At 45.6% G+C, this 12,462-nt stretch overlaps 1 protein-coding gene across 3 annotated transcripts in view; it reads right to left on the minus strand.

Annotated features, from left to right (window-relative positions):
• The window catches only part of SPTBN1 (spectrin beta, non-erythrocytic 1), a 135,829-nt gene that overhangs the window by 20,554 nt on the left and 102,813 nt on the right, over positions 1-12,462 (minus strand). For all 3 annotated transcript variants that reach the window (XM_030489245.1, XM_030489244.1, XM_030489247.1), the window contains 7 exons: positions 10,341-10,431; positions 5,630-5,776; positions 3,810-4,073; positions 2,904-3,128; positions 2,613-2,702; positions 1,733-2,011; positions 343-473 (listed from right to left, as the gene is read on the minus strand). In XM_030489245.1, coding sequence (XP_030345105.1) covers positions 343-473; positions 1,733-2,011; positions 2,613-2,702; positions 2,904-3,128; positions 3,810-4,073; positions 5,630-5,776; positions 10,341-10,431 — 1,227 coding nt within the window. The remainder of the gene's footprint in view (positions 1-342; positions 474-1,732; positions 2,012-2,612; positions 2,703-2,903; positions 3,129-3,809; positions 4,074-5,629; positions 5,777-10,340; positions 10,432-12,462) is intronic.

The following is a 12,462-nucleotide window of genomic DNA, read 5'->3' on the forward strand; positions in this document are numbered from 1 at the left end:
GGTTGAAAGAGTGAATATGGACCCTTGTCTCTCAGGATTGCTATAGCTCCATTAGGTTCAGCAGTGCTGGGCCAGCCTGTTTAATAGATACAACAGAGATTTACTGAAGGTGTCTGGTACCTTCTATCAGCACATGCACAGATTGAGCCTCTTCAGGAGCCTGACTCTGGCCAAATCAGGGTGGTCCAACATACATCTTGAACTGAGGAGGCTGAACTCCTCCTCCGTTCACTCTTCTGAGCTACTTACTCTCTGCTGTAGTCTTTATGTGTCAGAACAACCCAGTGAAGGGGCTGAACTACTGAAAGAGCTCATGATCCAGTTAAAAATGGCAGTTAATACCTTTCTGGGTGATTATCTGCCACCAAAGTTCTGCTGGTCTTTGAAAGCTGGTGCACAGTTTCAGCATAGTCTTCTACAGCTTGTTCCAAAATCTGGTGCTTCTTCAGCATGGACACGGCACTCTGTTCATCCTGGAATGGTGACAGAAATGACACTTGAGCCCCACACTCCAAAGCCACCACACAGTGAGTTCAACTTGGTGTGAGGGCAAATAGTGGTAGCCAGAAACAATTACAAAGAACTGCTCCCAAGTACAGCTTGAAGACAAGTTGTTCTGACAATGGTATAATAATAGCTGAGTTCACAGCAAATGGTACCCACAGAAAGCAAAATAACAAGTGAAAGAGTGAATGCACCAACCCCTCTGGGATGCAGAACAGAATTACATCAGCTGTGCACTGAGCATGCTGAATTTCCCCTTCTGTGAGGCTCTTTGTGTGTTTACACAACACTGGTGATTGTGCAGGGCTCGGAAAAATGGAACAGTTTTAGGCACGTCACTTGTCAGGCTTTACAACGACAGCCGGGGTCCAGGAAAAGAAATCCTGTGGAGCCTTTGCCAAAGGATTCTCCAGCAAAGAGCCTGGAGAAATTCCGATTGGAACTTTCTATGTATTGTTATGATTAAGGAAAATCACCCCCAGCTCTCAGTTTTAACTGGTATTGTCATGAAGTATTTTGCATGATGAGCTATTTGCATTAATGTCCTTTTTATCTGCATTGCTTAGATACAAAAACCAAACCCCTTTATAACTGCAGACTGAACACCCATGAGATGTGTTATACTGACACAAAGCTGGGTTTTATTTTAGCAGTGCAGTAAACACAGTGCATTTACCTAAATAACAAATAAGATACCACACTCCAACACCTTGAAAAACAGGAGTTCATGTACTCTTGGTCTGATACTGTTCTGATTTCATGTCACTGGGATCTGATGGTGTCAGCTGACTGACCATCAAACACTGTTTTACAGACTGGTGCATTGTGCTGTTCCCAGTGATTCAAAACTAACACACAACTTGCCCTAACTGGACTATACTGGGAACTCTGACCTTACAGCACAGGGAGGCACGTGGTTGCCATAGAATCATAGAACAGTTAGGGTTGGAAAGGACCTTAAGATCACCTAGTTCCAACCCCCTGCCATGGGCAGGGACACCTCACACATCCACAGTCTCAGTCTGAGGATGTTTCCCTGACTCAGCAAGGCCTATCCTCCTCACTACCAGAGATGTCATAATAGATACAAGTGATGATCACTTGAGCTTTCGCAAGGGAATTAAATCTGTTTATGTTCCATTACATTAGCGACAGATTAAATTATGTCACCTCCCTCCCTCTAGCTAAGCAATTAAACCCAAACTAGTGCTGCTGGGGAGCTGCTCACCTTGGCTTTCTCTTCTGACATCATGTAGAGCTCCTGCTCACTCATCCAGGCCTCGGCCTCGGCAGCATCAAAGTAATACTGCTGTGCTCTGTGAGACTCCTCCAAGCGCTTGTGGCGCTTCTCCGTCTCCTCGATGAGGAGGTTCCAGAGCTGCTTCAGGTCTGCAAGTCTCTGCTGGATCACCTCAGCATTAGGGCTGCTCTCTGTGATGATGTTTTGACTCCTCTCAAAAATGTCATCGATACGAGGCTGATGTCCCTGGATTTCTTTCTGAAGGGTCTATAAGGGGAGGAAAGAGGATGGATGAGACACTGCGCCAAGCTAAAAGGAAGCAACAGCCAGGGGTCTTAACTCCAGAGGAGCAGCAAAACATGTGCCATCAGCTTTGGTGGACAAACTGGGGTCCTCCTCAAACAGAATCCCAGACGGGTTTGAGTTGGAAGGGACCTTAAAGCTCATCCAGCTCCCACCCCCTGCCATGGACAGGGACGCCTTCCACTAGAGCAGGTTGCTCCAAGCCCCTGTGTCCAACCTGGCCTTGAACACGGCCAGGGATGGGGCAGCCACAGCTTCTCTGGGCAACCTGTGCCAGCGCCTCAGCACCCTCACAGGGAAGAGCTTCTGCCTCAGAGCTCATCTCAATCTCCCCTCTGGCAGGTTAAAGCCATTCCCCTTGCCCTGTCCCTACAGGCCCTTGTCCAAAGCCCCTCTCCAGGTTTCCTGGAGTCCCTTTAGGGGCTACCACCACCTGGTGCCACCACCTGGTCATCACACCACAGCCCATCACCACAGCACCCACCATTTTAGCCCAAGCTTTTCCCTCCTGAGTTAGTCAGCACTAACAAGTAACAAGTATGGAGCTCTAACAGTACCTACTTACCTGATTTTTCTTTATGAGTAGCTGCACAGTCTGGAGGTTGTGTCCATGATCCGTTGATGTAGCTATGGGCATCCTCTCTCCAACCCACAACTGAAAGTAAGAGAAGAAGAACACATGTTATTGCAAGTGACTCCAGATACAATCAAGGCAGCAGAGAGAGGTTGGTGCAAAAATCGTCATTACTCAGACACACCATGAGACACACGATCAAAAGGTTTCTCCTGTGACAGCTCTGCAGCAGGTTGTGACATTTTCCTATTGTCTGGGGAACTGGATTTCTTTCATACTCACAATTTCATCTTCCACATCCCGGTTGAACTGGTGGATCTCTTTGGAGGCCAGCAGGTTTGCCTTCCTTTCATTCAAAGGCTCCAACAACTCCAAAAACTTCTTTTCTACAGTAAGGCGCTTGCCATCCACCTCATCTGTACTCTTCCCTTCTTGACTCAATGCCCTTGCCTGGCTTTGCAGCTCCTCGATCTCCTTCTTACGAACATCCATTTGATTTTCTAGCATCTAAACAGAAACACAGCAAAAAGGTCCTGAAAACTGGGGTAAAAGCAGTTGATACGACAAGCGTACGTCAACAGCTTCATAAGAAGGAAGAACAGAAGCTGCTTAGTAAAGATTTACCACATTAATCATTACTGCAGCATTCATGTTGCAAAGAACATGGATTCAACATGGATTCACAACTGTGGGCACCTGCTGACTGCCCTCAGTTATCCCTGCTTGTGCAAATGGTGAATTTGGCCAATGATGGAGCTGAATCTCTTCTGTCGGTCCTTCACAGGTCACCCTCAACAACTCTGGAGCACAGCTGATTGCACTCAACAGCTTCATTGCTCCCTGCTGTCCTCACTACTCCTTGCTGCCTTCACAGCAGGGAATCAGGGACTGACCAGCTTTGGGCAAGTTTGAATCAGAGAGAGGGAATGACCAGTGACTGGAGGACTACAGCAGGAGACAGAAGAGAGACAGTAATGTGGGGGAAAGGCAGTATAAAGTAGAGATTGTATCAACAAATTTACATCCGATTCACTTCTGGGTGTATTTCTGGTTCTTCTTAAAGACACATGAAACAAGGGGAAGTAAAAACCCAAATAAGTTCTTTTCTAAACTGCAAGGATCCCCCATCTGCTCCTTTGAGCGCAGGTATCTGCTGCCTGCCCGCGCTGCAACCTGAGCTCCATTTACCTGCTGCTTCTTCAACAGGATGTTGACACTGGTGAGATCTTTTCCGTAGTCATCCGACTGAATCTGGCTCTCCAAACCATTCAGCCACTTGTCCAAATCAGCACAGCTCTGGGTGAAAAGCTCTGCCTTGTTTGCATCAAAGAGACGCTGAGCCTTGGTCTGGGTAGTGGATTCGAGCTCTTCCCACATTTGATGGAGACCTGTCAGCTTTTCTTTCACCACAGCTTCAGTCTCTGGTTTCTCTGCAATGAGCTGCATTCCCTCCTGCAGAACAAAGAGCAACAAAATGGAACCTCCTCTGGAGCACTCACAGAGCGTTAGCTGAATTACTCTGATTAGAAAGCACTCAGGAGCCCTCATCTGCTGGCAGCATCAACCACTCATTTTCTATCTCCAATTATCCAGTGACTCCTTCCAGAACATCAGCTCCCAGGTCTGTCTGTTGCCAGGAAGAGGGTTTCTTGGGAATGGGAAGGCCAAGCTCCTGGGGATGCTGCTCAGAGGGCAGCAGGATGCCCCATGCACTTGTGTGACAGCAGAGGGGGGACCCAGAGCTGAACAACTGCTGTGGGACATCTCACCAGGAGGGTGACAAAGACTCAACTGGGAGAGGGAGCTTCTGGCACCCAAACGGAGCTGTGCGACTGAGGAGGGTTATGTCAATGGGTTACAGGAATTACCATGGATCTAAGCTAGTATCAGAAGAACAATGTTCCTTGGGAAGCTGGAACCCTGCCCCTAGCACCAGCAGAACACTCTCAACTAAGACATCTTTTTGCCTTTACAAAGATTATATTCATTTTGGGAATATTCTCTTTAAGTATACTTCTACCTCTGCTCCTGGGTGGTGCTGACAAGGCACAAACCATGTCAGATGTGAACTCTATCACAACTCAGCATATTTAATAGCTGTGACCTCTGGTAACATTAATGCAGCGATTGTCAGCTGTGGCTCGACCCACAGCTTTGGTACTTCGCTGCAATCTGATTTTTCAGAGGCAGAGTGAGGATGTATTAGCATCACTAAAACAGTACTTCCAGTGCTAGGAGCAGCCTTCTAATTACACCATTAAAGGGTACTGCTATTTGCAGATCACAGAAAAGCCTCTAATGGGATACGGAGTGCCAAAGTGGGAGAGGAAATGAGCAATTAAGCTAACTTACACTGAACAGAAACCCACTGTCAGAGCTAAAGACGAGACCTCCTTGGTGTTCCAGAGCTGCACATGAGAAATGGTGGGGGGGAAGTACAGCTCATCACAGCACATTAAAGCCTTCAAAGTAACCTGACACAGAGCTGTGAATCTTAATTAATCTCAAAACTGGCTGTACTTTACTTCGTGCACTAATTTTGCATGGGGAAAGGCAGCCTGATTATAGTCCTGAATGAATGAGAACCAGCACAGCAGCATGGGAGCCTGAATTCACTTGTTCACCCGCATCCAGTTATTTCCCAGGAAGTACTTCTACTTCATCAGCTCAAATCACAACATTTTCCCCTTTTTACTCTTTGGGTATGAAAACTAGTTTATGCCATCCTTCTAACAGACAAGAAGGACTAGACAACATTAAACTGGCAGCTTAGCCAATGACTATGCTGTGAGAATGTCTTGGATAAAAGCAATTTAACATCAGCGAGGAATGAATTGGGGTAGATGGAGACAAAATGTGATAGATATTTATTCTACAGTAATGAAATCTCCTTTTGCCTTAGCTGGGGAGAGGATTCAAGAACCAGTTCTGCAGAGGAACGGGTCCCATCTCTGTGCATAACCATATCTGACAAAGATGAGGGCACTTCATGGAGGTTCTTTAGTTACCTTTTCAATCTTATCCAGCCACTCTTTGTTGGATGCAAGCTCTGCCATAAAAGCCTGATGCTTCAGCCACTTGCTGTGCAGGTTCCTCGCCTCATCATAGGACATGTCCTGGGCTGTAAGCATCTTCTCATTGATCCAGAGTGAGAGCTGGAAAGGAAAATACACAGGTACTTGTGAAAACAATTGCTGTGTGAAATAATGCAAAGTATCAAAGTGCCTCCAGACCAAGGATGAAGAGATGCCTCTACAGAAGAGCTGCATGAGATCCAGAGACAGCTTTTACTGAGGGTTCAGCCAAGGATCCACCTCTTTAACAGCTAAATTTAAACATCCATTTCCAACATATAAATAACCCGTGACTCAAGCAGAAAGGCATCAACTCCAGGCACACAGGTCTCACCCAGTTCAACAGCAAGAGAAACAGGGATGTGTGTCCTGCTTACTGGTCACGGTGTATTTCTGTACCACTTTCCCCTTGCAACATTACTCAATGTGCTACTCAGAATGTCATCACTACACCCCTGTGGAGCCTTTCTGGCTTCCTGAGGACACTTAGAGGTACACACTAATGAAGTGGCATGAAAAGGCATCTCCAGATTAAAGAGGCCCCAGGTAAATCTTTCAGGGTAACACTGAATGAGGAATTATATATTTCTGCTCCTGTCAAAGAACAGAGACGGTTTGTAGCATTAATACACACACTTAGTACCTCTTCCCCAAAGTCTTTTCTCTGTATAGGTTTACATCACTAAATCTGCTTACTTGTCCAATCTCTGGCAAGGTTTTGGTACTCAAGACTTTCCTTTTCCCATTATATAAAATCCAAGACTCATTTCATCCCAATTTTCTGCAAATACAAAGGCACTGAGAACAATTTCCAGATCAAGGCTACAGAAGATCAATCCCTTAAAAGATAGATTATTTGCCTTGGGCAAACAGAATGTGAAAATGATTGCAAGAGCCAGCATCCAATTTCCTTCTAGGGTGATTCCAACTGCTTTATCTATCCCTCAGGTGTGGATAAAACACACATTCAGAGGCATGTTTATAGGATTTGAAAGATTCATTTTCTGCAGATTGAGAGTCACTTCCCAGGTGGAAAATATCAAAACAAACCTAAACTTTGTTTCCAGGATGCCACTTCATTTGCCAATTCCCCACTATGTACTCAGGGTACACGGCAGCAAATGCATTTAGCACTCACAAGCGTGTTTAAATTGTCCCTTACAGGCACTGTTAAGCTCCACAAAAAGGGAAACCTTAGGAGAGCAATCAAAGAAACTCCTCATCTGATCTTGCTATCAAGAAAATATCATATGTTCTTGATAGAAGTGCTCATGTTGATGAAGTTTTCAGTTACAACAGGCTGCTAAGCTACTGCACAGCCAAAGGGTGACTCTATAACCCCAAATGAGTGGTTTTGCTCCTGCCTTTCTGGGTAGCAGACAGCTGCTACACTGTGCAAATTGCACTGCTTGTCTTTCACTGTTTGCTTTTCCTGGCCACAGCATTAGGTGTTCTAGGGATTTCAAAGTGCGTCCAAGGAAAGGTGATACAGCTCCTATTAACAGATGGGGTGAAGTGAGACACAGACGATACGTGGGACACAGTCAGGGTCAGGATAAAACCCTCGTTTCTGAATCTCACATTGTTGTTATGTTCCTTCTGATAGGATCAATGCAAATACAGCATTTAAAGGGTGACTATTAAAATACGGTTTTTGCAACCACTACAGACACTGAAAGTCAGTGGAAGGTGTCCCTGCCCGTGGCAGGGGGTTGGACGTGGATGAGCTTTAAGATCTCTTCCAACCCAAACCATTCCATGAGTCTACGAAAGCCACAAGCCAGTTGTTAACACCAGCAGAGCCAGCTATTAGGCTTCCTCCCATCCTTTGCACCAATACCACACCACCTTGGTTCTGCTCTCAGTTCCCAGAAGACTGTAACACTCTGCAATGAAAACCTGGCATGAGCTGAGAGAAATGCCAAGACAAACCCCTTGTAAACCTGGCAGAGCAACAAGGGAAGGTGAAAGAGCGCCGAGTGCTGCTGCACTACCAGACACTGCAAACACCCGCGCTGACATGGCCTATCTTGTGTAAGGTTCACACTTTGAGCTGCATGACAAAACCTGCCGGCCGCTCACTGAACAGGCAGAAGGCTCCTGACATGCGGAGTCTCGCCAAATGCTTTCACTCCAGATCCCTGGAGAAATCAGCCCAGACAGTGCTGGGGCTCAGAGCACTCAGAGGGAAGATCAGCTTTAATCTCTTCAAAGGTGAGCTGCAGAAGAGCAGGAAGCTGAAGAAAATGAGATGGCAAAATGTATCGTATCTCCCCTTCTCAGGGTTTTCTGCTGTCACTTTATTTCATTCCCTCAGCAAATTTATTTCAGACATTCATTATGAATGTGAGAAACAGACAAGAAAAAGCAACACCCCAGGACTAACCTGTGACATAGAATCCCAGCCTGGTTTGGGTTGGGAGGGAGCTAAAGCTCATTCAGTTCCAAGCCCTGTCACAGGCAGGGACACCTTCCACTAGAGCAGGTTGCTCCAAGCCCCTGTGCCCAACCTGGCCTTGAACACTGCCAGGGATGGGGCAGCCACAGCTTCTCTGGGCAACCTCACAGGGGAGAACTTCTTCCTAATGTCTAATCTCAATCTCCCCTCTGGCAGGTTAAAGCCATTCCGTTGTCCTGTCCCTACAGGCTCTTGTCAAAAGTCCCTCTCCAGATTTCCTGTTGGCCCCTTTAGGTACTGGAAGAATCTGTATCTGATTAAGAGTCACAAGTAGTACTCAGAGGTAGTCAATAGTCAGTACTATCTGACTACTAACAACAAGAAAATCTGCTGTTTCCCCTCATCTGTGACCCAGAGGAAAGGTTTGTCATTGCTGAGCTGTTGTTCTGAGCATTATCCTGCCACCTCCTCAAGCCCCACTGACCCTGTTCAGCGCCTCCCCCGAGCCAGAGGCAGGAAGGAGCAAGGGGAAGAGGCCACATTACAATAACACTTCAGCATGGAGCAACAGCAGGAAAGTGGCTGCCCTGGGGCAGGAGCACGCTGCAGAGAACACTCTTCCTTTCCTCAAGTTCCAGACGGTGGGAAACCATCCCTATGGCAGCAGGCAGGAAGGGCGAAGGATCATTGCTGGGTGAAATGGAGACTGCTGCAAATCTGTGCGATAACAATTCCCAGCTTCTTGGTCAAAGCCAAGAGCGAGGCATTGCCTTGGCTCCCTCCCACCCTGCAGGACAGCGAGGCTCCATCCATCACACAGCCCCTCCAGCCCAAGGGAGCCATCAGCAGAGAGTCCACAATCACGCTAATGCAAATGCTAAGTCTCATTATAGAATGGTTTGGGTTGGAAAGGACCTAAGGATGATCTAGCTCCAACCCCCCTGCCATGGGCTCTCTCCTCACAAAACACCCATTCAATTATCATCAAGGCTAATGTCCTCTCAAAAAGGACTGGAGAGATTTGTAACATTTGGGTATTGTAAGTTCTGCCTTTGAACCATACAGTTGAGACATCCATGCTTCAGTGGCTGGAGAGAGCCAACCAAGAGGAAAGGCATTCAGGCAGCCAGACACTAGAGCTTTTATGTTTGTCGTTTCTTTCACTGCTGTAGGGGAAAACCAGACCCTGGGGAACACAACCACACTGACACAGAGGCTAGAGGAGCTCCGAGAGCCAGGGGGAGTTTTGTTCCAGAGATGTTACACCGGAAGGAAGAAGCTGATGCTAATAACAGCACCATTTTTGCTACTCTGTCATGTTTTTACTACCAAGGAAGGAGCAATTTCAGCCAAATTCATGGTTAGCTTATGCAATGCAGGAAAACAGACCACATCTAGGCAACCAAGCAGCAAACAGCATTTGCCTGGCTTATGATCATCATTTTGTTTGCTTCTTGGATGAAATCTCAGCTCCACACAGTGCACACACTTCCAGGCTCTTGCAGCTGGTAAGATGCGCAGCCAGTGCAATAACTCTTGGATTTAAACACAGGGCTTTGCCATAGTCAGCTCTCTTTGCAGGCTTCAGCTGAGGAAAGTTAGTTTTTAATGCAGGTCACAGGCAAAGCTCTTCAATATTTGTCAGTGCTGCATGAAATAACCTGAAAATCACTTAATTCCTCCTGCTAGGAACAAGATTACTCCTAACTTTAAAATGTTGCCTTCAGTGTAAACAGTCCATGTAAGTCATTAAATATCTGGAAAGGATTTCTTGTTTTAAATGTTACAGTATTCAACAATCATAAACACATGCAAACTACCAGATAAATAACACATTAAAAATTATCCAGTTTAATCCTGCTCCCCTCTTACTCCTACCTCCTGTTCTTCTGACTAATGTGTTGTAGAAATCACTTGCAATCTCCTGCACCAGGACACAGACATATATCCAGCTGCAGACAAAATTCTTAATGAATTCAGTGCTAATCCCACCACACTCCACGTGATTTACTTATACCATAGCAGAAAACCTTCACTGCTTTTGGCAATTTTCCCTGTCTTTAGTTTAGATGACAAAGGGAAATTCAGTTCATGAGGAAAAAACCAAACAAAACAGATTAACTCTAGCAGGTTTTGGGCAGGGTTGGGGTTTGCTGCTGGGTATTCCAGTCCTTATGAAATACAGGGTAAGGATGCCCTTCTGCAGGATGCAGCTTTTAGCAATAGAAGTAAAAGGATGTCATTTACCTCTTGACAATCCTGGAGAAACTTCTGGAGATCCCTGTTATCTTTCAGCCTCATCAGAAGCTCGCTGGCTGCTTCACGGTTCTTCCTATGTCTAGTCAAAAAAAGCAGAGAAAACCACGTTGAATAGGCATTTCGTGCAAAACTGTCATGTGTTCATTTCTGTAGCCTCTTTGGGATACATAGAATGGTTTGAGTTGGAAGAGAGCTTGACACTCACCCAGTCCCAGCCCCCTGCCACGGGCAGGGACACCTTCCACTAGAGCAGGTTGCTCCAAGCCCCTGTGTCCAACCTGGCCTTGAACACTGCCAGGGATGGGGCAGCCACAGCTTCTCTGGGAAAAGTCTGTGCCAGCGCCTCAGCACCCTCACAGGGAAGAGCTTCTGCCTCAGAGCTCATCTCAATCTCCCCTCTGGCAGGTTAAAGCCATTCCCCTTGGCCTGTCCCTACAGGCCCTTGTCCAAAGCCCCTCTCTAATATATTGAACAGGTATTGAATAAGTATGTGGTGTGCTTCTTCTACTGTCTTTCAAATGAAAGATGGTTTGGAAGCTCAGCTGTACATGTGTTATTTAACAGGCTTACTTCAGTTCAGCATCTACTTGTTTTTGTGACCAGTTAAACACACAGAAAACGTAGGAGTGTGCAGGATTCCACAGCGTTATGTTCAGAATCTGCCTCACCAGAGCCAGGACCACAGGAAAGTTCAGACTATTTGCAAAAAAACATAAGAAAACTATCTGAAAATTGCAACAATAAGACCACACATTATGTGGCTCTTGCAAAATGGGTACTTGCTGTAACACTCTTTGTAATATACCTCTGCTATAGCTCACACCTCCTTCTCCTGAACAAAGCCGGAGTGGTTTAGACAACCTTCCAAATGCTGTATTTAACAAACAGTGCCTGTGTGTTTCTGCAAACAGAGGCTTTATGCACATTGGAACCTATTTTTCAGTGTTTAAGAGCAGACAGAAGAAAAGGTTAGTCCAGACACTCTGTTTTTAATTCCTGTTTGCCCCTGAAGGATGAGTCGTGGTGGCAGTCCCAAAGGTCCTGGTGGGTTCTTCAAAGGGAACAGTGCCTGAAAAGCTGATTCCCAAGGTAGCTCTCAACATGTTTTTAATTCATGCTTAGTTTGGAGCAGTTATCCCCTTCCTTCAGTACTTGCATTATTTATGAGGTGATTGAGATGGAGGAGGCAGAACAAAAAAGATCATTTTTATTTAATGCTCATTGTGTTAGATCTGTTCATATTTTACTGTACAGGGTCTTCAAGTGAAATATTGCTGCTCTTTGTAATGGCCTAAGATAAATAGGGATAAAGAGTTGGAAATTATTTTAAAGGGTGGCAATTCATAAGATGATCTCAGCACATGCTGGCAATAGCTCAATAAATCCATGGTAGTGAAATCTCCAGGGACTCATGATAGTCTCAATGACTATAAATTACATGTTGATGACAACAACTGGATTAAGAGACCACTCTTCCTGATCTACAGTAAGTTACCAGAGCAAGCTCCCTGGCATGGATTTAGTGACTTCAGAAATACAAGGAATGTTTAGGGATATGTTTTACACAGAAGCAAAAAGACTGTAGGCAGAGGAATAGCAGAAAACCCTTTAGAGGACTACAAATTGCTTCTCTTTTGTCTCAACAGCTTCCCCTGAATAACTAGAGGCAAAGAGCATCTATATAGCTGTAGGTCAAGAAAATGAATTCACAGATCAGATGATGGTAAGGAAAACACAGGTACCCATCAAAGGAAGAGGCTGCAGTCCAAGCCCAGGTAATCTGGAAGTTTAATCAGGTGTTATCTGAGAGAGCACAAAGAAAAGGACACACAGGTTGTGCCTTAGGAAAAAGCCCTATAACACAGCTAACATCACTGGCTTTGATTTCACTCTTTCTTGGCTGGTTTTTATATGCCTGGGCAAATCCAGTGCATTACTCAGGTTGCTAAAATGAAGCAAGGGATTGCTTGGGTGATTTTATCATGATGAGTTCATAGATTTAAGGCCAGATTACATTATAGACTCATGTATTCTGGAGAGGACATGAGCTATGCAGTTTAAAGGACAATTTCCACGACTCTTGTTTGAATAGAGTTAAAAGTAAGCAGAG

This window comes from Strigops habroptila, chromosome 6 (genome assembly GCF_004027225.2).
Source record: "Strigops habroptila isolate Jane chromosome 6, bStrHab1.2.pri, whole genome shotgun sequence".
Taxonomy (NCBI): domain Eukaryota; kingdom Metazoa; phylum Chordata; class Aves; order Psittaciformes; family Psittacidae; genus Strigops; species Strigops habroptila.